This window comes from Bos mutus, chromosome 2, assembly GCF_027580195.1.
Source record: "Bos mutus isolate GX-2022 chromosome 2, NWIPB_WYAK_1.1, whole genome shotgun sequence".
NCBI lineage: Eukaryota > Metazoa > Chordata > Mammalia > Artiodactyla > Bovidae > Bos > Bos mutus.
Genome location: NC_091618.1, coordinates 90,998,086 through 91,023,741, shown reverse-complemented (window position 1 = coordinate 91,023,741; position 25,656 = coordinate 90,998,086). Strand labels below are relative to the sequence as shown.

Below are 25,656 nucleotides of genomic sequence, written 5' to 3'. Positions count from 1 at the left end.
CTGTTTTAGAGCTTCTATTGTTTTCTCAAACTCCTTCCACTTAAAATAGTCGATATCCAAGGTGCCATATTTTGAGGAATCAAGTCCGGGACCCCATCATTAGTAAAGCATAGTTCAAATTGCCCCACTAGAAACTTTTCAAGATTTAAATAGCTGTTTCCTGAAAAATAAAAAAGAATTTAAAGGTCAAGTTAGTTTGATAAATTCAAGATTAAATAAAGTTAAAAATTTAAATGTATGCTTTAATTTTTCCCTGCAATATTTCTCAAAGCTCTTAATGTGTGGATGTGCATGGTGAACCTCCCAAGTGTAAATCCAGTATGCAGGATTTCCTAATCATATGTGCCCATAGAATTCCTTCTTTTTTCATGCCCTATAGAACACAACATAGAGTTTGATTTCATGATTGAGAATAGAGAAAGATATTAATGTCATCATGGATTCATTGCCTACATTTGGATCAGCATGCTCAGTTTCCTCATCTGCAAAATGGGGATAATACTTATTTCGTATTGCTGTTGGCAAATCAGAAAAGGTTTATAAAATGCTTAGATGTTCTCAGTAGATCTTTGCAATTAAGACTATTAACAATAATATATCTGGGATCTATTTATCTTCAGAACCTCAGTGCTTTGCCGAGTTTTGAATCTGAAGCTGAGTTGAGTTCAGACTGTTACACATGGCTCAGCTTCAGCATGTGGGTGGCCCAATGGCTTCTCTCCTATCTGTATCCTTTGTCTTTTAACAATATTGGAGTCAATTTTAGATGAGTCCCATTGTGTTCACGGTCCTGTTGCTTAGTATCTTCTTATAAAAACAAAAATAAGATAAAAGAAGAAATGAGGTTTGAACTAAATTTCTAGAGTTCGTGTTCTCTAAAATTTTAAGGGATGGAATTTTCCTGGTGGTTCAGGGGTTAGGACTCGGTGCTTTCACGGCTGTGGTCCCATGTTCAATTCCTGGTCAGGGAACTCATATCCCACAAGCTTCACAGTGCAGCCAAAAATAAAATAAAAAATAAAATTCTAAGGGGGACCAGAGGTAATTCTCAAGCTGTATCAAGTAGCATTTTGTTGCTCTTTTGACTGGGTAGCACAAGTGTCTACACACCACTTTATTTTTTTCAGTTAGGAAGCCCAACGCAAACTAGATTGCCATCAATATTCTTGATATAAAGGAATTTGATTTTGGTTAATCTTTTATCAGATAATATGTCAGTTTTACATATGACTATACAGCCCTATCAACTGGAATTTCTGTCTAGAAGTTATTTTCATGCATCAGCTCCCTGACCTATTTACAGTAAGTGCAGCTGTGGGGTGGTTCTCTATGTAGGATTCAGAAACACTGCCATTTTCGAAATAAACCAGATGTTTTCCATTTCAAAGAAAAAGATCACACCTAGTGAAATATTTGTTTACAAGCTTCACAATAATGCCAAAGATTATAAGAAAAGTTTCAAGGGACATGGATCACAGAAATCAGCTGAACACCACACTTTTCCAATTTCCTGCGAAGTTACAAAAGAAACACACAAAAGTAGACCTTGTGCTGGCTGCGAGGATTTGTGGATTAAGGTTATAGTGACCAACAGATTACAGTGAGAGTTACTGTCTGAAGAGAGACTGCCACTTGGCTTTATTTGGTTTCTGTCCATTTTTCCAAGAACACGTCCTGGGATACAAGTCCGAAGGAGTGATTTTTAAAACATGTCCTAAAATGAGTGTTTATGGAAACTTCAGGAATACTTTGGGAGTAGATTTCCTCCAAACAAAAACAAAACCAACACATTTTAAAAATCGAAAGTGAAAATAGGTATAACTTGTTGGTGACTAATCATTGGAGAACCCGGTTTGGTATTCGACCAGTGACTAGACTGAAAGAAACTCATCCTTTGGTAGTTTTCTTCTTTTATTCTTTCTTTTTTTTTTTTAAAAGGAAGCAAACTGTTGATCCGCGAGCCATCCATTTGAAAAAGGCTGAAGGCGCTTCCGGACAAGGGAGCCCCAGCCAGGCCCCGAGGGTTCCAGCGACTACCCGCGCTGCCAGCGAGGTTTCCGGGAACCTGGGCGCGGCGCTCGGCCGGCCGAGGCGCGTGAGTGGGCGACCCCTTCCCGCGCTGCCGTTCCTGCTCCTAGTGGGCCCGGGCTGGAGAGGCCGTGAGTGGCGACAAGGCGGGCTCCGCGGGGCCGGGGACCTCCGGGAGGGTTGAGGGTTGGTGGGGACGCCTGGCGGAGAGTGGGGGGGTCGTTGGCTCTGCGCCCTCCTCCCCTGCGCCGCCCTCCGTCGCTGCCCGCTGCCGAGGTCGTGGGGACCACCTAGCCGCCGAGGGGGCGCGGCTGCCCCCTGCCCGCGGGGCTTTCTGCCTGCAGTCCAGGCCTCTGACCCCGTCTCCTTTGCTTTGCTTCATTTAGGAAATTGAAACTTAAAATGGTTTGTGTTTCCCCACCGTTTCTGTAGTGTCTCTGGAGAAAGTTCTTAGGAAAACAGATTCCTTAGGGAGATTTAGTCTCTTGGCAGGCGCAGGGTTTGGCAGTCGTACCTGATTTTTCAGAACATACAGGGATTTTATTTAAAGAGACATCCAAAACAGAATGTGGTGTTCCCCTATCTATGCGGCATACATAAGGTAAAAAACAACAAGAAGCAATCGTGTCTGCATCTCCACCTCCTTTTTTCCTGCCTTTGCCTCATTTCCTTGTTTTTGCTGCCAGGCATGCGTAAGGGAAGCTTTGCCTCTATCAGTCCTGGCACCACAGTGAATATGTTAGGGAAATAGGTGGTGAACAGGTGGAGGTGATTTGTACTGTTTTTTTCATTTGCTGCCATAATAAATTACCATGGACTCAGTAAAACCTTAAAAGCTACAGATTTATCTTAAAATTATGTATGGGGGATTTCCCTGGCTGTCCAGTGGTTAGACTTTGTGTTTCCATTCCAGAGGTCGTGGGTTTGATCTCTGGTTGAGGAGCTAAGGTCCTACATGCCCTGCAACCTGGCCAAATTACCACCAAAAAAAAAAAAAAAAAAAAATTCAGTATAAGTCTGGGTGGGCGTCGCTAGGTTAAAATCAAGGTGTCAGCTGCTCTGCCTGCCTTTCTGGAGACTAGTGGTGTGAACCTGTTTTCTCGTCTTTTCTGCTTCTATAGATTGCTCATCTCCTTTGGCTCAGTGGTGCCCTTTCTCCATCTTCAAAACCAACAGCATTGCATCTCTCTGACTATTTTTCCCTTGTCACGTCTCACTCTGATTCTGCTCTTCTGCCTTCCTCTTTCACTTTGAAGAAGGACCCCGGTGATTACATTTTTCCCCACCAATAATCCAGGAAGAGCTTTATATTATAAAGTCAGCTGTAAATTAGCAACCTTAATTCAGTCTATAACCTTAGTTCTCCTTTGCAGCATAACCCAACATTTTCACAGACTATGGGGGCTAGGATGTGGACCTCTTTAAAAGGGCCATTATTTTGCCTACCTTTGAGTGCATAAAAGGAAAGCTATTACTATACATCCCATTCGTCAAGGAGGGAAAGTATCCAGATACTAGATATGCTGTAACAAGTTCTGGGAATATGATGTAGTAGACCATTTATATGAGTTAAATGTATTATGGAGAGCTTTTATTACAAGCATTTAAGAATAGACTTAAAAAAGCAGTTAAAGAACGTTGCAGTTTCTGCTTTCTGGAAATGTAATGAGAACATTGCATAGAACACTGCATGCCCCAGGTGTCCGGGGCTGAGCAAATACCTGAGTCAAGATACCAGGCAGTCCTATAAACATTAAGTGTTTTCAGTATGTGAACTCGCTCTCTGAATGGATACAAGGAAGAGGGAATGTAGTCCCTGGCCTCAAGGTCATGACCATCTTGCCATGGAAAATGACACAAGTACACAAATAAAGCTCCCCAAAAGAGGTGATGGGGGAGAAGTAACATCATCTGGGGGAATCAGAAACGACTTCAAGAACTTGGGTGGGGAGGGGGGGATTTGGGATGGACATTGAAGAACAGTAGGATTTCACTAAGTGGAAATTAAGGTTGGCAGGGGAGGGAGGATGTGACATTGAGGGACATGAGGGAGAAGAGAAACCCTTAGATTGTTCAGTATGGTTAAGGAACCTGGTCCAGGAGTTGTCTAAATAAGACTCAGTTCAGTTCACTTCAGTCGCTCTGTCATGTCTGACTCTTTGCGACCCCATGAACTGCAGCACGCCAGGCCTCCCTGTCCATCACCAACTCCGGAGTTCACTCAAATTCACGTCCATTGAGCCGGTGGTGCCATCCAGCCATCTCATCCTCCGTCGTCCCCTTCTCCTGCCCCCAGTCCCTCCCAGCATCAGAGTCTTTTCCAATGAATCAACTCTTTGCATGAGGTGGCCAAAGTAGGACTGCTACTGCTAAGTCGCTTCAGTCGTGTCCGACTCTGTTCGACCCCATACACGGCAGCCCAGTAGGCTCCTCTGTCCCTGGGATTCTCCAGGCAAGAATACTGGAGTGGGTTGCCATTTCCCTCTCCAGTGCATGAAAGTGAAAAGTGAAAGTGAAGTCGCTCAGTCGTGCCCGACTCTTAGCGACCCCATGGACTACAGCCTACCAGGCTCCTCCATCCATGGGATTTTCCAGGGAAGAGTACTGGAGTGGGGTGCCATTGCTTCTACCTTCTTCTAGTCTTCTAGTTAGACTGCTGCTGCTGTCACTTCAGTCGTGTCCAACTCTGTGCAACCCCATAGACGGCAGCCCACCAGGCTCCCCCATCCCTGGGATTCTCCAGGCAAGAACACTGGAGTGGGTTGCCATTTCCTTCTCCAATGCATGAAAGACTAGTTGGGGTTAAATTGTGTAAGATCTGGGATGAATACGGTTGTAAAGACTCTGCAGTTGTTGATGCAGTAACAACTACTAATATGTATCTTAAAAAATTTTTTTTGAACCCTTTCAAACTTACAGAAAAGTTACAAGTAACAACTTTTCTTTTTCTTGAGTTATTTGAGTGTAGGTATCATGACCCATTAACCTGGAAGTCTTGAGTATTTATTTCCTGTAAGAAAAGAAAAAGAAAAGGTGTTCTTTACATAACTACAATACAGCGATCAAGATCAGAAAATTAATATAGGTACATTAATGCCATCTAATCCTTCAATCTAGTTTGAATTTTGCCAGTTGTCCCTGTTACATAGTGTATAGCAAACAGAGTTAAGAATTATGCCTGGTGTTTAGTTACGATGTATCTTTAGCCTCCTGTCTGGGACAGTTTCTCAGTCTTTACTTGGCTTTCATGTGCTTAACACTTTTGAAGAGAACAGGTCAGTGTGTTTCCTGTTTCCTCATTCTTAGATTCAGCTGATGCATCTTTGGCAGGAATATCACAGAAGTCTTGCTGTGTTCTTGGTGGGCCTATCATATGTCAGATAATTTGGATGTATCTCATTATTTACTTTGACTACTTCATTATAGTGGCGTCTGCCTGGCTTCTTCACTAAAATTTACTCCGTTCCCCTTTGAAATTAATAAGTGTTTTTTTGGGAAGTATTTCTTTTGTTATTGTTTTGCTTTAAGAAGCTTTCTTCATAGTGACGCCCAAACTGAAAACAACCAAATACCCACCACCAGGAGAATGGATAAACCAAGTGTGAACTATCCATGCAAGGAATACTACACAGCAATAAAAAGGGATAAGCTACTAATACATGCAATAACATGAACAAATCCCCAAAACATGTTGAGTTTAAAACTTTAGCACATATAAAAGGATACATGCTAAATTATTCTACTTATGTGAAGTTCAAGAACAGGTTGCTTAGTGTAAGGAAACTTTAACACAATTTAAAGATATCATTTCTTGAGTACAAACTATGTTCCTAGCATTCTTTTGGTACTGTTCCAGTATCGTTCTGGATGAAGTAGGGCATACTTTTGAGAACAAAACAAAAATCACTGCCCTTGTGGTGCTTATATTCTTGAAAATCAGCTTGATATGTTCAGTGCAAAAGGGCATGCTGATAGTTACCCCTACTGAAGTTGTTGATCTCCTGCAGAGCTGGTGAGTGCCAGAACTGGTGAGTACTCAAAACACCTAAGTGATTGAGATTGCACTTGAATTTGGTTAGCAGTACTTGTGGGCAAGTATTTTAAGCTACTTAAATGGTCCTTTTTTCATGAAAATATCAATCTATCTGTTTTAGTACTAAGTGGATTTAATTATTACTGTCATTTATCTCTATGCTTAATCAATTTACCCAAATTTTTCCAGTAAGAACCCCCTCAAGCTGGACTCCGTTCTTGTGACATATTCTCATCATTCTTTGAGCACTTTTTGCTTTCTGGCATCATAAGATGCTTGTCTTATACCTTTCCTGTCCCAGTTCTAGAAACGGCCATTTCTCTGAATAGCCTTGGTTCCTGGTAGCTGAGAATGGTATTAGAAACCAATTTCTGGATGCTAAATGTGCTCATTGCTATTGTCTTTGTTTCCAGGCCCTTTTAGCAGACAGAACTGGGAAATATCACATGTATGCACACTTATACCTATATTTAAATTTCTGTATTTTCCTATCAATCCATCAGAAATCATGAGGTTATACTGATATCTCCAGTTCCATTTCATAGCATTAATTCTATTTTTCTCCCTTTCCATATTTACAGTCACCTTCTCTGACAATGAAGAACCTGGCTCCTATTGTCCTCCACATTTTTACTTACTTGATAAATCATGTTTATGTACCTTTGGCCACTGGGAGCCTCTGTGCTCATCTTGTGTATTCCTGCCATTTTGAGGGCTCCTTTTTGCTCAAAGGAGATCCTTTCATTGGAAAATAGATTAGAAGCCAAGATCTAGGTGCTTCATGACTGCTGATGCTTCTTTTTTTCTTTTTCTGGTGTTACTGAAAAATAATTGACATACACCACTGTACAAGTTTATAGCATGATGGCTTGACTCACACATATTATGAAATGATTACCGTATTAGGTTCTGCTAACATCCATCTTGTAATATAGATACAATAAAAAAAAAGACAGAAAAAAATTTCTCCTTGTGATAAGAACTCAGGATTTACTCTCTTAACAACTTCCTTATGTATCATAGCAGTGTTAGCTACAGTCATCATGATGTACATTACATACCTACTACTTATTTATCTTATAACTGGAAGTTTGTAGCTTTTGACCACTTTCCTCCAAATCACCCTCCATACCACCCTCTACCTCTGGTAAGCACAAATCTGGTCTTTTTCTTCTATGAGTTTTATTTGGTTTTTTTTTTTTTTTTTTTAGACTCTATATATGAGATCATACAATATTTGTCTTTTTCTGTCTGACTTAACATCATGCCTTCAAGGTCCATCCATGTTGTTGCAAATGGTAGAATTTCCTCATTTTTTTATGGCTGAATAATATCACAATGTATATAATCACTATATATATATATATATATATAGAGACACACATACACACAACACTTTGTTTATTCATTCATCCACTAATGGACACGTAGGTTGTTTCCATGTCTTGGCTATTATAAATAATGCTGCAATGAACGGGGGATACAGAAGTCTTTTCAAGTTAGGATTTTCTTTTCCTTTGGGTATATTTCCAGAAGTGAAGTTGTGAAGTTACAGGACCATATTAAACTAAACAGCTTCTGTGCAGTAAAAGAAACCATAAACAATGTAAAAAGACAGCCTATGGAATGGGAAAAAATATTTCCAAACCATGTATCTGATGTATGTATATGTACAGTGCTTTCATGTCAGACTCTTGGCCACCCTTTTGACTGTAGCCCGCCAGGCTCCTCCGTGCATGGAATTTTCCAGGCAGGAAAATCCAGTCCATTGGAGTGGGCTGCCATTTCCTTCTCCAAGGGACTGTTTTGATCAGGGATCAAAACTGTGTCTCCTGCATCTCCTGCATTGCAGGTGGATTCTTTACCTGCTGAGCCACAGGGGAAGCTACAGTATATCTGATAAGGGGTTAATATCCAAAATATATAAAGAACTCATGAAACTCAATACCAAAATATAAAATAACTCAATTAAAAACTGGGCAAAAGGACTTAAAAAGACATTTCTCCAAAGAAGGTATATGATAGATCTATAGGAACATGAAAAGATGCTCAACATTACTAATCACTAGTGCAAGGTAAATTGAAATCCCAGTGAGATAACACCTTACATCTATTGGAATGGCCATCATCAAAAAGACAAGAGTTAACAAATGCTATGAGGATGTGGAGAAAAGGGAACCCTTGTGCACTCCTGATGTGAATGTGTAAATTGGTGCATTCACTATGGGAAATAGTTATGGAAAATCCTCAAAAAATTGAAAGTAGAATTACCATATGACCCATTTTTTGGACACTGCTTGGGTTCACACTGAGTAAACTAAGCCATAATTAATTTTTTGCTAATCTTCTATTGTATTTTTAAAGAGGAATACCTGTCTTTTCTGTTTGTTCTATAGGAATAGTGAGAATTTAGTCAGTTGAAATCTTGGAAGATTGTGTTGATAGACACATTATTAATATGCTTCTAAAACAGTAAAAATAGTTGTGATATTCCTTGTGTCATGTTTGATCTGGGACTTCCTCATTTAGGTAAATTCATATGCAGGCAAGACTTTTTACTCTTTTGATGCCAGTCTGATAAAGCCTATGAGCTTTTCTCAAAAAGTATTTTAAGCAGTCTAAAAGAAAATACAGAGAATTATATAGGAAACCAATTATATTGAAATATGATTATCAGTGTTATTTAAAAAGCAAATTTTTAATTTAGTAATGTATACCAGTATACTGATACCTTCCCAGGTGGCGCTAGTGGTAAAGAACCTGCCTGCCAATGCAGGAGACCCAAGAGGCTGGGGTTCGATCCTTAGGTCAGGAAGATCTCCTGGAGAAGGGCATGGCAACTCACTCCAGTATTCTTGCCTGAGAATCCCATGGATAGAGGAGCCTGGTGGGCTACAGTCCATGGGGTCGCAGAGTCGGACACTGAGCGACCAACACTTTACTTCACTTTCTACTTTACCGGTATACTACAGTTGATTATAAGACTGTATTATTATGATCTTCGCTGGGTCTTCGTTGCTGTGAGGGCTTTTCTCTGGGTGTGGTGAGGGAGGGCTACTCTAGTTGCAGGGCTTGGGCTTCTCATTGTGCTGGGTTCTCTTGCTGCAGAGCATGGACTCTAGGGCACAAGGGCTTCAGTAATTGAGGCACATGCCCTGGTGACTTTTGTCACGGGTGTTGCAAATACCATGTGACCTGTTGCCTATATTCATATTTGAAGACAATGCCATTTTAATCAGAGATTTTTAGCAATAAATATGAATTTTTTTTTTCATGTTCAAGTGTATGAACTCAGGGGAAGTTTTATGAAAACCTCTGTTATCATAGAGGAAAGGTGTTTGGAGATATTTTCACTCTGTTACATTCTTGGAGTATAATAAGGAGAATTAAATATTTAAATTAAAGCCTTTGGAAAAAGTCTAGAGGACTGAAATAATAGTCTTTTAAAATGGAGCGTCGCAATGGTGAATGGAATTGTTTCCTTAATTTCTCTTTCTGTTTTCTCATTATTAGTGTATAGGAATGCAAGGGATTTCTGTGTGTTGATTTTATATCCTGCAACTTTACTATAATCATTGATTAGTTCTAGTAATTTTCTGGTGGAGTCTTTAGGGTTTTCTATGTAGAGGAAACAATTCCATTCACCATTGCAATGAAAAGAATAAAATACTTAGGAATATATCTACCTAAAGAAACTAAAGACCTATATATAGAAAACTATAAAACACTGGTGAAAGAAATCAAAGAGGACACTAATAGATGGAGAAATATACCATGTTCATGGATTGGAAGAATCAATATAGTGAAAATGAGTATACTACCCAAAGCAATTTATAGATTCAATGCAATCCCTATCAAGCTACCAACAGTATTCTTCACAGAGCTAGAACAAATAATTTCACAATTTGTATGGAAATACAAAAAACCTCGAATAGCCAAAGCGATCTTGAGAAAGAAGAATGGAACTGGAGGAATCAACCTACCTGACTTCAGGCTCTACTACAAAGCCACAGTTATCAAGACAGTATGGTACTGGCACAAAGACAGAAATATTGATCAATGGAACAAAATAGAAAGCCCAGAGATAAATCCACGCACATATGGACACCTTATCTTTGACAAAGGAGGCAAGAATATACAGTGGATTAAAGACAATCTCTTTAACAAGTGGTGCTGGGAAATCTGGTCAACCACTTGTAAAAGAATGAAACTAGAACACTTTCTAACACCATATACAAAAATAAACTCAAAATGGATTAAAGATCTCAACGTAAGACCAGAAACTATAAAACTCCTAGAGGAGAACATAGGCAAAACACTCTCTGACATACATCACAGCAAGATCCTCTATGACCCACCTCCCAGAATATTGGAAATAAAAGCAAAAATAAACAAATTGGACCTAATTAAACTTAAAAGCTTCTGCACATCAAAGGAAACTATTAGCAAGGTGAAAAGACAGCCTTCAGAATGGGAGAAAATAATAGCAAATGAAGCAACCGACAAACAACTAATTTCAAAAATATACAAGCAACTCCTACAGCTCAACTCCAGAAAAATAAATGACCCAATCAAAAAATGGGCCAAAGATCTAAATAGACATTTCTCCAAAGAAGACATACAGATGGCTAACAAACACATGAAAAGATGCTCAACATCACTCATTATCAGAGAAATGCAAATCAAAACCACTATGAGGTACCATTTCACACCAGTCAGAATGGCTGCGATCCAAAAGTCTACAAATAATAAATGCTGGAGAGGGTGTGGAGAAAAGGGAACCCTCTTACACTGTTGGTGGGAATGCAAACTAGTACAGCCACTATGGAGAACAGTGTGGAGATTCCTTAAAAACTGGAAATAGAACTGCCTTATGATCCAGCAATCCCACTGCTGGGCATACACACTGAGAAACCAGAAGGAAAGAGACACGTGTACCCCAATGTTCATTCGCAGCAGTGTTTATAATAGCCAGGACATGGAAGCAACCTAGATGTCCATCAGCAGATGAATGGATAAGAAAGCTGTGGTACATATACACAATGGAGTATTACTCAGCCATTAAAAAGAATACATTTGAATCAGTTCTAATGAGGTGGATGAAACTGGAGCCTATTATACAGAGTGAAGTAAGCCAGAAGGAAAAACATAAATACAGTATACTAACATATATATGGAATTTAGAAAGATGGTAATGATAACCCTATATACGAGACAGCAAAAGAGACACTGATGTATAGAACAGTCTTATGGACTCTGTGGGAGAGAGAGAGGGTGGGAAGATTTGGGAGAATGGCATTGAAACATGTGAAATGTCATGTATGAAACGAGATGCCAGTCCAGGTTCAGTGCACGATGCTGGATGCTTGGGGCTGGTGCGCTGGGACGGCCCAGGGGATGGTATGGGGGAGGGGAGGGAGGAGGGTTCAGGATGGGGAGCATGTGTATACCTGAAATTTTTTTAATTAAAAAAAAAAATAATAATAAAATAAAATCATAAAAAAAAATGGAGCGTCATATCATGATTGAGATGAGAACTACAAAGGAATGTTAATACCTATTGTTTTATTATGGTATTGAAATGCAAAGGATTTTTAGAACCTTTTAAATATTTATAGATGTGAAAGTTATTTTAAATACAGAATTTGTTTGAATATAATTCACATGATAATAAAGACTTTGGTGGTAGGGGGAAAAGATATAGCAAAGAAGAGATGATTTATCCATAAAAGGGTAAAAGATATTTGTTCTTCTTGACTTTGTGTGTATGTACCATTTTTGAAGTATTTATTTATTTTAATTGGAGGCTAATTACTTTACGAGATTGTGGTGGTTTTTGCCATACATTCACATGAATCAACATGTGTTCCCCATCCTGAACCCCCCTCCCACCTCCCTCCCCATCCCATCCCTCAGGGTCATCTCAGTGTACCAGCCCTGAGCACCCTGTCTCATGCATCAAACCTGGACTGGTGATCTGTTTCACATATGATAATATATATGTTTCAATGCTATTCTCTCAAATCATCCCACCCTCGCCTTCTCCCACAGAGTCCAAAAGTCTGTTCTTTACATCTGTGTCTCTTTTGCTGTCTCACATATAGGGTCATCGTTACCATCTTTCTAAATTCCATATATATGCGTTAATGTACTGTATTGATGTTTTTCTTTCTGACTTACTTCACTCTGTATAATAGGCTCCAGTTTCATCCACCTCATTAGAACTGATTAAAATGCATTCTTTTTAATAGCTGAGTAATACTCCATTGTGTATATGCACCACAGCTTTCTTATCCATTCGTCTGCTGAGGGACATCTAGGTTGCTTCCAAGTCCTGGCTTTTGTAAACAGTGCTGCAATGAACACTGGAGTATACATGTCTCTTTCAATTCTGGTTTCCTCAGTGTGTATGCCCAGCAGTGGGATTACTGGGTCTTATGGCAGTTCTATTTCCAGTTTTTTAAGGAATCTCCACACACTTCTCCATAGTGGCTATACTAGTTTGTGAAGTATTTATTTTTTATAATAATTAGGGAGTCATGGCAGCTGATGAAGATAACAAAGAACAAGTTCTTAAGGAATGTGAGCAAGCTGAAGAAATTATGAAAGATAAACAAAACCAGGTAAAAAGGAAAAATTACTGAGTACTATTAAAAATTGACTTATATCTGTTGGTTTTGCAGTGAGGCATGTTTCATATGTCTTTGTCTAACATTAGCTTGAATTTGGGAGGATATTAGGGTTTTCAGTTTTTTTTTTTTTTTTTTTTTACTTCTAGTATTCAAGACTGACAAGAAGAATCACATTTCTATTCTTTCTCTTACGCAACTCACATTAACTGCTTTTTCACTTCCTCTCATTTCTTTGACTTGCACCTAGAAGTTAAGAGCTTTGTTAACAATTATATGATCAGACCCAAGATGGAATGGAGGCTATGCTTTAAACTACCTAAGCTATACTGTGGAAAAAAAATCTTTAATTGCCCCAGACTAACATATGTCCACAATTATGGTGCAATTTAAAATTCATGTTGGAGTCACAAATAGCTAGGAACGAGTTGGTAGAGCACTGAGCTAAGATTCAGAAGCCATGGGTCTCAATCCTTGCTCTACTATAAACATTTCTGTGACCTTGGTCTAGCACGAAAGGTGGTTTCCTTGTTTGTATGATAGAGATAATAATCATTGGCAGTGGTAGGAAAATCAACAGATAATGATGTATAACATTATATAAATGTTTATTCATGTGATCATATTTATTCTGAGACTATCTAATGTTCTTTCTTTGCCTTGTTCAGAGAGAGAAATTTTGCTTCTTTAACTCATTTGGAAAATGAGGTTGAGGCTCTTTAAATTTGGACTGTTATTTTATTTTTTAGAAATTAATTAGTGAAATTACAAAGGAAAATATTCAGTTAAAGGAGGAGATCCAAAAACTTGAAGCTGAGTTACAGGAGATCACCAGGACCTCCCAGGTACCCCTTTAATTATTTTTGTATCTCATTTTTAACAGATGCTATTTTTTTTCAGAAAAAGAAATTTAATGATACAGAAGTCATTTCTAAGACATTATGATCATTCATGTCACCATTGTTTGCAACAGCTCCAAACTGAAAACCACTCAACTCTCCCTCCATAGTAGAATGAATTTATAAATTGGGGTGTATTCACATAATGGAATACTGCACAGCAATGAAAATGAACAGGCAATAACTATATGCAATAATATGGATGAATTTCATAGACACAGTGTTGAGCCAAAAAAGAAAAAAGAGGGCATACCATATGCTTTGACTTAAGTAGAGCACAAAAGCACAGTGTTAGAAGTTAGTATGGTGTTTACTGTTAGAGGCAGGTAGAAACTGGAAGGGAACCCCAGAGGGCTTCTGAGTTGTTCGTCTTGTTCTGATGATTGATCTGGTTGCTGGTCACAGGTGCGTGATCTCTCTGTAAAATTTCATCTTGCTGTACATTTATGCTGGGATTCCCTGGTGGCTCAGATGGTAAAGAGTCTGCCCGCATTGTGGGAGACCTGAGTTCAATCCCTGGGTCCGCAAGATCCTCTGGAGAAGGAAATGGCAACCTACTCCAGTATTCTTGCCTGGAGAATCCCATGGACGGAGGAGCCTGGCGGGCTACAGCCCATAGGGTCGCGAAGAATCGGACACGACTGAGCGAGTTCACACACTCAGTCACTCACACATTTATGCTAATGCATGTTTTAATATTCATGTATACATTAATACAACACACAGCCCCCAATGATGGTCATTATCAATCACTTTTGGATCAAATTCTTGGTCTTCTAAGTTCTTTCATTGCTCTCCTCATCCAAGTAATAATTTAAGTGAGTTTCACAGTTTTAAAAAAAATTGGAAGAGTATTTTCACCATTTAAATTGTTTCTTAATTTTTCCTTTGTTTGAATTAGACAGCTCTCACTCCTTTTTTCTTCATCAAAACCCAGATTGTTAAAATACTTAAAGCATTATCACTTTTTATTTCTGAAGTTGGGGGTAGAATGTTAAATATCAAAAGTGAGGTTTCTTGTGTTTGTGAGGTTTAGAGAAGTCTCTGTTAAGATCCTTCATAATTTTTAGACCGGAGCTAGAATCACTTAATCCTACAACCCAAAAGGGCCTTGGGAACCCAGCCAGCTCAGTTGATCAGCTTCACAGAGGACTGAAAACTGGGGTCTAGGGACCCTGAGTGCATTGCTCCCTGCCATGGTGCACTCAGGACTAGAAGCAGGCATTCTCACTCTCACTGGGGAAAGCTCTTGACAATTCTGGGTATACTGGATATTTCTCCATTATTGGGAAACTGTCTTTTCACACTGCAGATTGTTTTGAAATCAGACTTACGGTAATCAGAAATTCTGCCAAAGTGACATGTCAAATTGTAGAATAAATGTCAGATTAGACCAAATGACTCATTGGCTCTTTCTAATCTCTTCATGATAACACTTTTTCTTGCAACATGTAAAATGACCATGAGAAATAGAAATGAAAACGCCTGACTCATTTGTGCCTTTATGTGTGATTGTACTGTCTGTTCAGGGTTTCCCTGGCAGCTCAGTAGTAAAGAATCTGCCTACCAACGCAGGAGACATGAATTTGGTCCCTGGATCAGAAAGATCCCCTGGAGAAGGAAATGACAACCTACTCCAGTATTCTTGCTTGGACAGAGGAGTCTGGTGGGCTATAGTCCAAGGGGTTTCAAAAAGAGTCAGACAGGACTTAGAGACTAAACAACAAAGACCTGTTCATCCTAGTGATTTTCAGCACCTAAGTATAACCACTTAACTTTATCCTCCAGATTTTTTTTTTTTTTTTACAAATCTTGCTAGTGGTGTCCTTTCACATTTTTTAAACCTAAGTTGTGGGAATGGTTAAAAAGTTGATGGACAGGTGTTGAGGAAGGGGGAATTTAAATTTGATAAATTTTAAGTTACTGAACTGAATTTAGGAGTTTCTCTTTGGATGACATTACCTGAGTTTGCTGTCAAAATAACTGCAGTATGCACCCATGTCTATTTCATACCTCTTTGCAAGGAGACCAAAGATACTGTGCAATGATTCCTTTGTGAAACAGCCTATTATTGGCATAGTTGTTTAGAAGATACTTTTCTGCAGGAATGATGTAGGCTTAAGACCTGAACAACACACAATATTGACCAGTTTAAATATTGATTGAATAGAAAAAGTGAGAGACTATATACTTACAATTTCATCTGTGAAATAATATTAAAGGATCAGCATTTGACTAGATTACTGAGTACTTTTCTGGGAAGAAGCAATTACTAGTGATAATAAATAAGACGGCACTCAGTGTTCTGTGGGGTTCTGATGTCAGTGGAAAATGAATTATTGGATGATCGATCACATTATTATTGGAAGGACTTAAGTTACTTCTTGTGTTGATTTTAATCAAACCTTTCTGTTTGAATTAGATTAATGAGGATATTCCTGAAACAAAGATAAAGTTCACATCTGTGGAGAATCCTGAGAGTGACAGCGAGTTTTTAGATATCTCCTATTCATGTCAAGTGAGCTCAAAAGTCCCTTATGAGCTGCAAAAAGGACAAGCACTTATTACCTTTGAAAAAGAAGAAGGTATGACTAATGTTCAAAAACTTGACCGTGTTACCTTTAGAAAGCACTGGGACTTTCAAAGAGTTTTTGTAGATATTTGGCCATTGCTTTAGAATTTTTATATCATTTCGTCTCATCCTCACAGGGGTGCCCTGAGGTAGATATGATTATCCCTGTTTTACAGACCAGAAAACAAGACTCTGAGATGTTGAGTGATTTGAACATGATCACTAGCGCAGAATATGAGCGCTCTAGAAAGCAAACCCGTGTTGTGATGTCCAATAGCAGCATTTTTATACTCCTCCTGCGACCTGCAAATGATAATACTAGTAATAATGTTTCAAGGTAGCAAAGCAGAGAGTTCTGACAGACATGATCTCATTTTATACTCACATGACTCTGTAAAAGTAATAAGATAGAGATACTATTTACATCATTAAGAAACCAGATTCACAGATGTTTAAGTGATTTACCTAAGTGCACAAGGCATGAGGGAGAAGGCAATGGCACCCCACTCCAGTACTCTTGCCTGGAAAATCCCATGGATGGAGGAGCCTGGTAGGCTGCAGTCCATGGGGTCGCTAAGAGTCGGATACGACTGAGCAACTTCACTTTCACTTTTCACTTTCATGCATTGGAGAGGGAAATGGCAACCCACTCCAGTGTTCTTGCCTGGAGAATCCCAAGGACGGGGGAGCCTGGTGGGCTTCCGACTATGGGGTCGCACAGAGTCGGACACAACTGAAGCGACTTAGCAGCAGCAGCAGCACAAGGCATGAGAATGAAAAGAGCTCTGGAGTCAAAGACTTGGAGTGGGACCTGATGTTTGCCATGGTGTGGAACCCTCTTGAGAACTGGGGACACCTTAATGAGGAGAATCTAGCTTTGAATGCCAGATTTGCCTCTTTTTTTTTTTTTTTAACAAAACAAAACAGCACTTTATTTATTTATTGACTGCGTCGGGTCGTAGTTGCATCACTTGGGATCTTTGTTGCAGTGCGTAGGCTTAGTTGCCCTGTGGCATGTGGGATCTTAGATCCCCAACAGGGAGTCCAACCCATGTCCCCTGCGTTGGAAGGCAGATTCTTAACCGCTGGACCACCAGAGAAGTCCCAGTATTTTATTTATTTGTTTGACTGCACCAGGTCTTAGTGTGGCACATGGGATCTAGTTTCCTGACCGGAACCGACCCTGGGCTCCCTGCATTGGGAACAAAGAGCTGTAGCCACTGGACGGCCAGCGAAGTCTCCAGCTTTGCCTCTTTATAGAAGTGTAGTTTGGGTTGGGTTCTTTATAAATCTCAAGTTTTTATGGCAGGCTTTGTGACAGTGCCTACCTCATGGGGTTGCTTTGAATATTAAATAAGAAGTGTTGAAAAAATACTTAGCACAGTGTCTGATACATAAGAAACACTTAATAAATGTTAGTTGTCATTATTGCTCCATGTTAGAAATTTTTCAGTTAAGGAAACAAGAGCTTGCTTGCATAGGGTCCATGCAGGTGGTAAACAGCCGAGCTGCGAACCAAACCCCAAGTAGCCTTGTCCTTTCTACTGGACCACTACTCCTCTGAGCAGGCCACCGTCTGGGCCTCTGTTCTCAAGTTTGTCAAGTGATGAGTGGGATCAGATAGTCTTCACAAGCCTTTCCAGTGCTCAGCTACTGGGAGTCTATGATTATAACTCATGTCTCCTGATGCCTGGTTAGTTACTATAGCCTGAAAATAAATAGAAAGGCATGCTGGCAGGTCACTATATGCACACACTCTTTGTCCACCCTGGCTCCACCCCTGTAGCTGTGGATGGAGGGTGAGGGCAAGAGCCCTGTTGGCCGTTGGCAGTGGTCACTGGGATATAACTGAAAGATGGAAGTGAGGCTTTGGAAAGTTGGGATCCCACATAGAAATTACCTGGGGATGCTGAGATTAAGATTCTCTTCAGAGATAGCTGTGTCACTGCTTCCACCCTTGGCATGACTCTGACGTCCTGCTCCTCTGGGACAACTTTGGGTTCCTACACAAATCAACAGGAGTTGCCTTTTGACAGTCAGAGTCACAAGGGTTGAAACACAAGTAGTGCCTCTCAGCTGTGTCAGATCACCAGATGTTGGAGGTTTGGGGGGCGAGGGAGAGGTGGGGATTGGGAGGGAAAGGTCATCATCTAAGTATTACTTATAGTTGGCCTCCTCTGTTATTTGCCTGTTGTCATTAACAACAACAAAAACTCTATAATTCAAGTGATAGAGTCATATGATGGTACGAGGCATCTGAATTCCCACATGGCGACGCCCTGTTTTCCAGCCCTGTTTCTCTCTTTTTCTGGCTGTGGTGTGCTGTCTGGTTGTCATAAACACATGAGAGGTTTATAAGCCCAGGATTGGGCATCTTTTGTCTTCATGACATATTAGAATAAACAGCTCCAATATCAACAAAGTGTTATAAACTCTCATGTCACACAGTTTAAAAAAACACATACATGCATTTTAAACTGACATATAGTTGCTGTTAGATTTTAATGATTTTTGGCAAAATTATGTTACTGACCCTTTCCTATTTGCATGGATAAATTAGATTTGATAGTTTTGTGATCAGTATACCAAGGCTATTGACTTTTTAATGAATGATCTCAAGAGCGTTTTAGTGAAAGTAGAATTCTTTGTTAAATATGACCTGCCATCCAAAAAAAAATGAAGACTCACTCTTTGGTATTTAAGTCTATGTGGTCTTTAATATGTAATCTTTGGGAAAGACAGAGATAAGAACAAATATTTATTTCTATGGTGCTTGTAACATATTAAGAAGAAGTGAGAAATGATAAAAAAGATTAATTGTCAGAATGACACTGATCTACAAAAGTCTTCCCAGCTTACTCAACCTGGAAGAAATTTCTGGCTGTGCTTTAATGTACTGAGGGAATTCTCTGATAATTCTGTCAGCAGTGGAAAGGAGGGGTGTTGACTGTACTGAATTTCTAAAGGATCATCAGGCTTGTCTCTTAAACTTGAGAATTTCTACATTGTAACTTTTTGCTGACGTATTTCGACATTAATATATCCTCGTTTGGTGGCAACACCATTATCATTTAGAAATCCTAAGAAAAATGTAAAAATAAGATCCCTGAAAATTAGAGAAAATTTGGGGACTTCCCTGGTGGTCCTGTGGTTAACAACCTGCCTGCTAATGCAGGGGATGCAGTTTTGATCCCTAGTCTGGAAACTAAGATCCCCACATGCCATGGGGCACCACATGCCATGGTGCACCACAGCTACCTAGCCCATACTCTAGAGCCAATGTGCCACAACTAGAGAGAAAGCCCCACTCGCCGCAACTCAGCATCACCAAAAATAAACAACACCAAAAAAACACTTTTTTAAAATAAAAAAAAATTAAAAGTTAAACTCTCCAGGATTATTTTTTGTTAAGCCAAATGTGTAAAAATGTATTGAAATACTGGAAATTAATACTTCCCAAATTATTTTTCAGTTGCCCAAAATGTGATCAGAATGGAATACCATCATGTGCAGGTACAGAATGAAAATGTGATGCTCACGGCCAACCCAGTTTCATTAAATTCAGGAGTCAAATTCCAGGTAACATGGTGATCAAAGCTTTTTAGAATGCTATTAAGCACGGACACTTCTCATCCATATTCCTGAACATGAAACAATTTCCCAGGTTCACGTAGGAGTGTCTAAAATGAAAATCAACGTTACCGACATTCCTGATGAACTGCCAGAAAGTCAGATGAGAGACAAGCTAGAATTGAGTTTCTCTAAGTCTCGCAACGGAGGCGGAGAAGTGGAGTACGTGGAGTATAACAAGCAGACCCGGAGCGCCCTCATCACCTTTGTGGAAAGTGGAGGTATTCCGGCACTGAGAGAGTTAAACAGTACTCTAGCGTTTAAGTTATGCTCTGCCAGGTCTGAAAATATTTCTTTTTCTATTTCTTTTACTTGGAATTATTAGGCAGCATAATAACAGGGATTTTTTAACCTTATAAAATGGTAGTGTCCTGAAAATGATTTTCCTGAATACTGTTAAGAATAAGATTAGAAATAACAAGTCCCTCCGTGTTAGTGCTTTCTTATCTCCCGCCAGGCATGGAGCCAGGTGTTTTATACATACATCTCCTCTGATCCACAGCACAACTCTGAATATAGGTGTTATATTCATTTTAATGATGAGGCAGCTAAGACATATGTAAGATAAGTAGCTTACCCAAGATCACACAGTGGGTGCGTGCCAGAGAAATTTTGCGACTCCGTGGACTGTAGCCCGCCAGGCTCCTCTGTCCATGGAATTCTCCAGTCAAGAATACTGGGGTGGTTAGCCTTTACCTTCTCCAGGGGATCTTCCCGACCCAGGGATTGAATCCCAGTCTCCCGCATTGCAGGCAGCTTCTTTACCATGTAGGGCTTCCCTAGTGGGTCAGATGGTAAAGAATCTGCCCGCAGTGCGGGAGACCGGGGTTCAATCCCTGGGTCGGGAAGATCCCCTGGAGAAGGAAAAGGCTACCCACTCCAATATTCTGGCCTGGAGAATTCCATGGACTATAGAGTCCATGGGGTCACAAAGAGTTGGACACGACTGAGCGACTTTCACTTTCACACATATGTATCTATATGTATGTGTATATATATAAAACTGTCTCTTCCATCTCACTTTTTACCATTGACAAGGGTCTCTTAGATGGAGGGAATTGTTTCCAGGAAGAAAAAGGGGGTATTGGAGAGAAGAGCTGTTCCCTTTTTCAGTAGAAATGGACTTTTAAAATCATCTTAGGGAGGTTTACATTATTTTGATTAAAAATAAAAGATTCTCCAGCTGCTTCTGTTAATATGTTCAAGTGACTTTCTTTTTTATTAATTTATTTTTAATTGGAGGATAATTGCTTTACAATATTGTGTTGGCTTCTGCCATGTAACAATGTGAATCAGCCATAAGTATACATATGTCCCCTCCCTCTTGAACCTCCCATCAGTCCCCTACCCCATCCCCCAGGCTGTCACAGAGCACCACGTTGAGCTCCCTGTGTTATACAGCAGCTTCCCACTAGCTGTCTAGTTTACATATCTATTTTATTTTCAGTGCTACTGTCTCAATTCCTCCCAACTTCTCCTTCCCTCACTGTGTCCAAAGTCAAGTAATTTTCAATAAAAAAAAGTCTCTTGCTCTGGTTAGTTCTTAGGGCTTCTCCTGGGTTTACTACATATGATAGAAATCCAACCATACAATTAAAAGCCATTGCCTGATTCGGTTTTTTCATAATAAAAAATACATGCTTTTTAAAGAAAATTGAAATAATAAAGAACATTAATTTAATAAAAATTGAGACATTTCCTTAAATTTCCAAACTCCCTTTGTCCTGTTATGTAGTTATGGTTAGGTGAATGTTCTTCAAAATCTTTCTGGAATTGCTAGGTAATATGGTAATTCTATATTTAATGTTTGAGGAACTGCCATACTGCTTTCCACAGTGACTGCACCATTGCCTTCCTACCAGCAATGTATCAGGGTACCAATTCCTCCACGTTCTCGCCAGCGAAGGTCTGAACTCTTAATCACTGTACCACATTGCTGATTCAAGGTGGACTGGTGAGAGGAGAAAGGAAGTGGTCAGATATTCTTAAGAACTGTTTCTGTTAAACTTTATGTAATCTTGACACATTAGCTGTTTCCCCTCTAGGAGAAAAATGCTTCTAAAAATAATTCTGATTATTTTTTATGTTGGAGAAAACCGATGAATTTTTTTTAATTTGCATTCATGTTTTCTGGATGACATTCAGCACCCCTCCACCTTTGATTAACATCATTACAGAGGTTTACTGAATGTCATGTATCAGTTACAGTAATTTTATATATCTCATAGTAATATAGTAATTTTCTATAAATCTCTCACCTAAAGATAGAGAGAGAGTATTCTAATCATATTTTTCATGTATACTTCTTGAAAGATTGGGAAATACTGTGTTTTGTTAGGGTGGCTGGGTTACTTTTTGCAGATGGTTATCCCACTTTATGTAGCTCAAGATGGGTCTATCTGAGGCCTTTGTAGCACACTGTCCATTGACTGACTAATAGTTTAAGACAGATGGAGCTATCTAAGTCTTGTTATCATTTGGTCTTATGTTTTTCAAAACTATGTACTGTGAATTGTTTAAAAGGGACTTTCAGTTCAGTTCAGTTCAGTCGCTCAGTCGTGTCTGACTCTTTGTGACCCCATGAGTCGCAGCACACCAGGCCTCCCTGTCCATCCCCAACTCCTGGAGTTTACCCAAACTCATGTCCATCGAGTCGGTGATGCCATCCAGCCATCTCATCCTCTGCTGTCCCCTTCTCCTCCTGCCAGAGTTTCTTAAAAATTAATCACTCAAGTCACTGTTTACTTTAACATTCTATTTGAAGGAAGTTTTACCTTTGGTTAAAAATATTTATGATAAAGAAGAAAATGTCTATAATAAAGAAGAAAATAATTTTTAAAAATTTATTTCTAGTTGCTGACAAGATTTTGAAAATGAAAGACTATCCTCTTTATATAAATCAAAACTGCCATAGAGTTACAGTTTCTCCATACACAGAAACACACTTGAAAAAGTTTCAGGTAAAGTCATCTTTTTTCTTTCATTTTGGAAGCTAATTGCTTGACTCCCCATCCCCACAAAAATAAAAAGTTATGATTCTGTTTTCATTTGAATCTTATTTATGAGGGATATCAAAATAGTCTCTTCATATCTGCTTGGTACAGTATGAATTTTTCTATTTTAAGAATACTTTTTAATGTGAAACTGTACCTTATTTAATTGACTGTGGCACTATATTTTTGTATGTGAAGACATAACTACATTTTTCTCATATATCTACTATCATTGGGCATTAAAAATGGTTTTCCCTTCTTATTTTCTCTGAATTCATTATCTTTACTGCTGCTTTTTTCTGTTCCTAAAAGAAAGGTCATCTTTTCTGTTCCTGAAAGGTCATCATGATCTACCTAGTCTACAATCCTGAAAACTAGAACTCATGCCTAACTCTTGGTTTAGCGTCACCTCCAACATCCATTTAATCACTCAGTTTTTTCACTTCCACTTCTCACTACTTCTTTAACTGGTCTCTCTGTCCATAGAGTTGGCCTTCCTTTCCTCCACTTGTCACAATTCTGCCAGAGTTATCTTTCTGAAACTCACATCTAACTCTGATATTCTCTTCCTTGAAAAATCTTCCTGAGGCCCCTTGTCTCTCTTAGGGTAGTGTCCAAAATATTGAGCAGAGCTTATAAAATGTAAAGTTTTGCAATTAAAAGTTCTTAGAAAATTGCCATTTATCCTTTATTTTTCTATTTTCCTCCTTAGGTATTTTCAGGAGTATCTAAGAGGACAGTGCTTCTGACTGGACTGAAAGACCTTCAGACGACGGATGAAGAAGTTGTAGAGGATTTCATTAGCATTCACTTTCAGCGGGAGAAGAATGGAGGTGGAGAAGTCGAGGTGGTCAAATGTTCCCTCGGGCAACCTCACACAGCATACTTTGAAGAATAGACTCATGGAATCCTATGAAAGTTAGAGCTTCTGAACCCAACTTCCTGTCAGTGCTTGACAAAAATAAATGTCCCTTTCCTTAAAAAAAATTAAAAATGTAATTCTTTAGTATTCGTTTATTCTTAGATACAAAATATATTTCTGTGGTTTTAAATTCTTTGTTTTCAACTGTGCTGCATGTTTACAAATGCAGTAACTGTATTAAAAGTTTTGTTCATAAATTTTGTGGCTGGATGCCATGTCTGTTGAAAAAAACCACAAGTCATCCAGTTGTCCGCCTGCCACGTTGGCTCCTTCTGTAATAGTCTTGTGGGCTCCAGTCTGTTTTGGCTCTAGGTCCACCATCATGCAGACTTGACTCTTAACATTTCCCCAAAGAAATGTTGCATTTAGCAGTTTGTAATTTCTGTAGACTTTACTGACTTCTCAAGGAACTTCAAGTGTCGGGAGCCGAGTTAGGCATTACTGACAAAATGGAGGCATGGCCCTAACTGCCTCTCCTCATCCCACAGGCACGGTCCCAGGATGAAGGAGTTAGGTCTTGTGATTCTGACTTGTTCTTTCCTTTCTTCTGTTGAGTTGGCTGGAAAGAATGTTAAGGTGCTTATTGTTCTTGAGAGAAGCATGAGAAAGCACAAAGCCTTCTGCAGTTGTGCCCCAAAAAATAATCTATAAAGTAACCATTGACATTTGTTCAAGGATCTTTACAAAGAATGTTCCAGGATGAGCAGGTAGGCAGCAGCTTGAGACCATGGGAAGGATTGTTATCTGAGACCTGTTTGTGAGGGGAATGTTTATGGCAAAGGAAGTTTGCTGAGCTTAGGGTTTAGGAATAATTAAGAATAGCTAGAAGCCTTTTTAGGAGATAGTGAGCTTAAGATACTAGGGGCAGGCAGGATTTAGAAAGATAAGAAATAAACTGAGGAATGTGGTATGCAGACCAGACATAAGCATGAGTTACGATGTAATCACAAGTAAACAAGTCGCTGAAGCAGGAACTCTGTTTGAAGGGCAACAAGGAGACAATAAATCTGGATGCTGCTGCTGCCGCTAAGTCACTTCAGTCGTGTCTGATTCTGTGTGACCCCATAGACGGCAGCCCACCAGGCTCCCCCATCCCTGGGATTCTCCAGGCAAGAACACTGGAGTGGGTTGCCATTTCCTTCTCCAATGCATGAAAGTGAAAAGTGAAAGGGAAGTCGCTCAGTCATGTCTGACTCTTCGAGACCCCATGGACTGCAGCCTACCAGGCTCCTCCGTCCATGGGATTTTCCAGGCAAGAGTACTGGAGTGGGGTGCCATCGGGGAGCTGAAAATGTAAAACCTCTGACCTAATGCTTTTGTCAAAGTATAAGAGAAGACCTGATCCTTGAAATAAACATGCAGTCCTGCGCCTTGAGTCAGAGGCTGCATCATTTTCTGCCGACACAGCTCATCTCTTCAGGCTGATTCCCTGGCTGCTGGAGCTGGACTCCGGCATTCAAGAGCAATACTTTTCCACTTTGCCCAGCATTTCATCCCACAGTCCCAAAGTCTTTCTCAGAGCTGAGTGTGGTCTTTCTCTTGAACTTTCACCCAGAATGCCAAGTGTCCCCTGATTCCTTTCAAGACACTCCCCCTCCAAATTGAACTTGTAAATACTGGAATTTTCTTTTACACTTATAATGAAAGTAGTCAGTTTAATGGATTGAAAAACCTTAGAATAGAGAGGTAAGTGCAAAGCTAGTGACTCATCACACATCTTAGAAGATGCTGGGAATGAATGTCTGCACCATACCTACTGGTTAGGGGATTAAAATTTAGCTGGAGAGAGACTGAGTTTATTTTCATCATGCTGTTTTTAACCTGCAGAAATTAAATGGGAAAATTCAAGGTTCCTTTTGAAGAAGGTGAAATTCGCTTTGGTAAAGAATATTTGGACAGTTTTAATCCTAATATGTTTCATGAAGAGCCAACAGCAGAATTAAATTCATA

General features: G+C 39.5%; 1 protein-coding gene across 5 annotated transcripts; it reads left to right on the top strand.

Moving 5' to 3' along the window:
- Nucleotides 1-1,675: 1,675 nt before the first annotated feature.
- Nucleotides 1,676-23,903, top strand: NMI (N-myc and STAT interactor). 5 transcript variants are annotated; one of them, XM_070390257.1, is made up of 9 exons: nucleotides 1,676-1,815; nucleotides 1,939-2,159; nucleotides 12,595-12,684; nucleotides 13,440-13,535; nucleotides 16,012-16,174; nucleotides 19,634-19,740; nucleotides 19,826-20,012; nucleotides 22,645-22,751; nucleotides 23,497-23,903. In XM_070390257.1, exons 3-9 carry the CDS (start codon nucleotides 12,601-12,603, stop codon nucleotides 23,680-23,682), a joined length of 930 nt encoding a protein of 309 aa, XP_070246358.1. In that variant the 5' UTR covers nucleotides 1,676-1,815; nucleotides 1,939-2,159; nucleotides 12,595-12,600; the 3' UTR covers nucleotides 23,683-23,903. The 5 variants fall into 5 exon arrangements, with proteins under 5 accessions (XP_070246358.1, XP_070246365.1, XP_070246353.1 ...); XM_070390264.1 differs by lacking the exon at nucleotides 1,939-2,159 and having other exon boundaries at nucleotides 1,815-1,897; XM_070390252.1 differs by lacking the exon at nucleotides 1,676-1,815 and having other exon boundaries at nucleotides 1,828-2,091.
- The last annotated feature ends 1,753 nt before the right edge of the window (nucleotides 23,904-25,656 follow it).

Bases quoted from the DNA above. Each gene is read 5' to 3' on its own strand.
- NMI (XM_070390257.1), top strand. From the start codon at position 12,601: ATGGCAGCTGATGAAGATAACAAAGAACAAGTTCTTAAGGAATGTGAG. The intron at 12,685-13,439 runs GTAAAAAGGAAA...TTTATTTTTTAG, and splicing joins TGAAAGATAAACAAAACCAG to AAATTAATTAGTGAAATTAC. The intron at 13,536-16,011 runs GTACCCCTTTAA...TGTTTGAATTAG, and splicing joins AGATCACCAGGACCTCCCAG to ATTAATGAGGATATTCCTGA.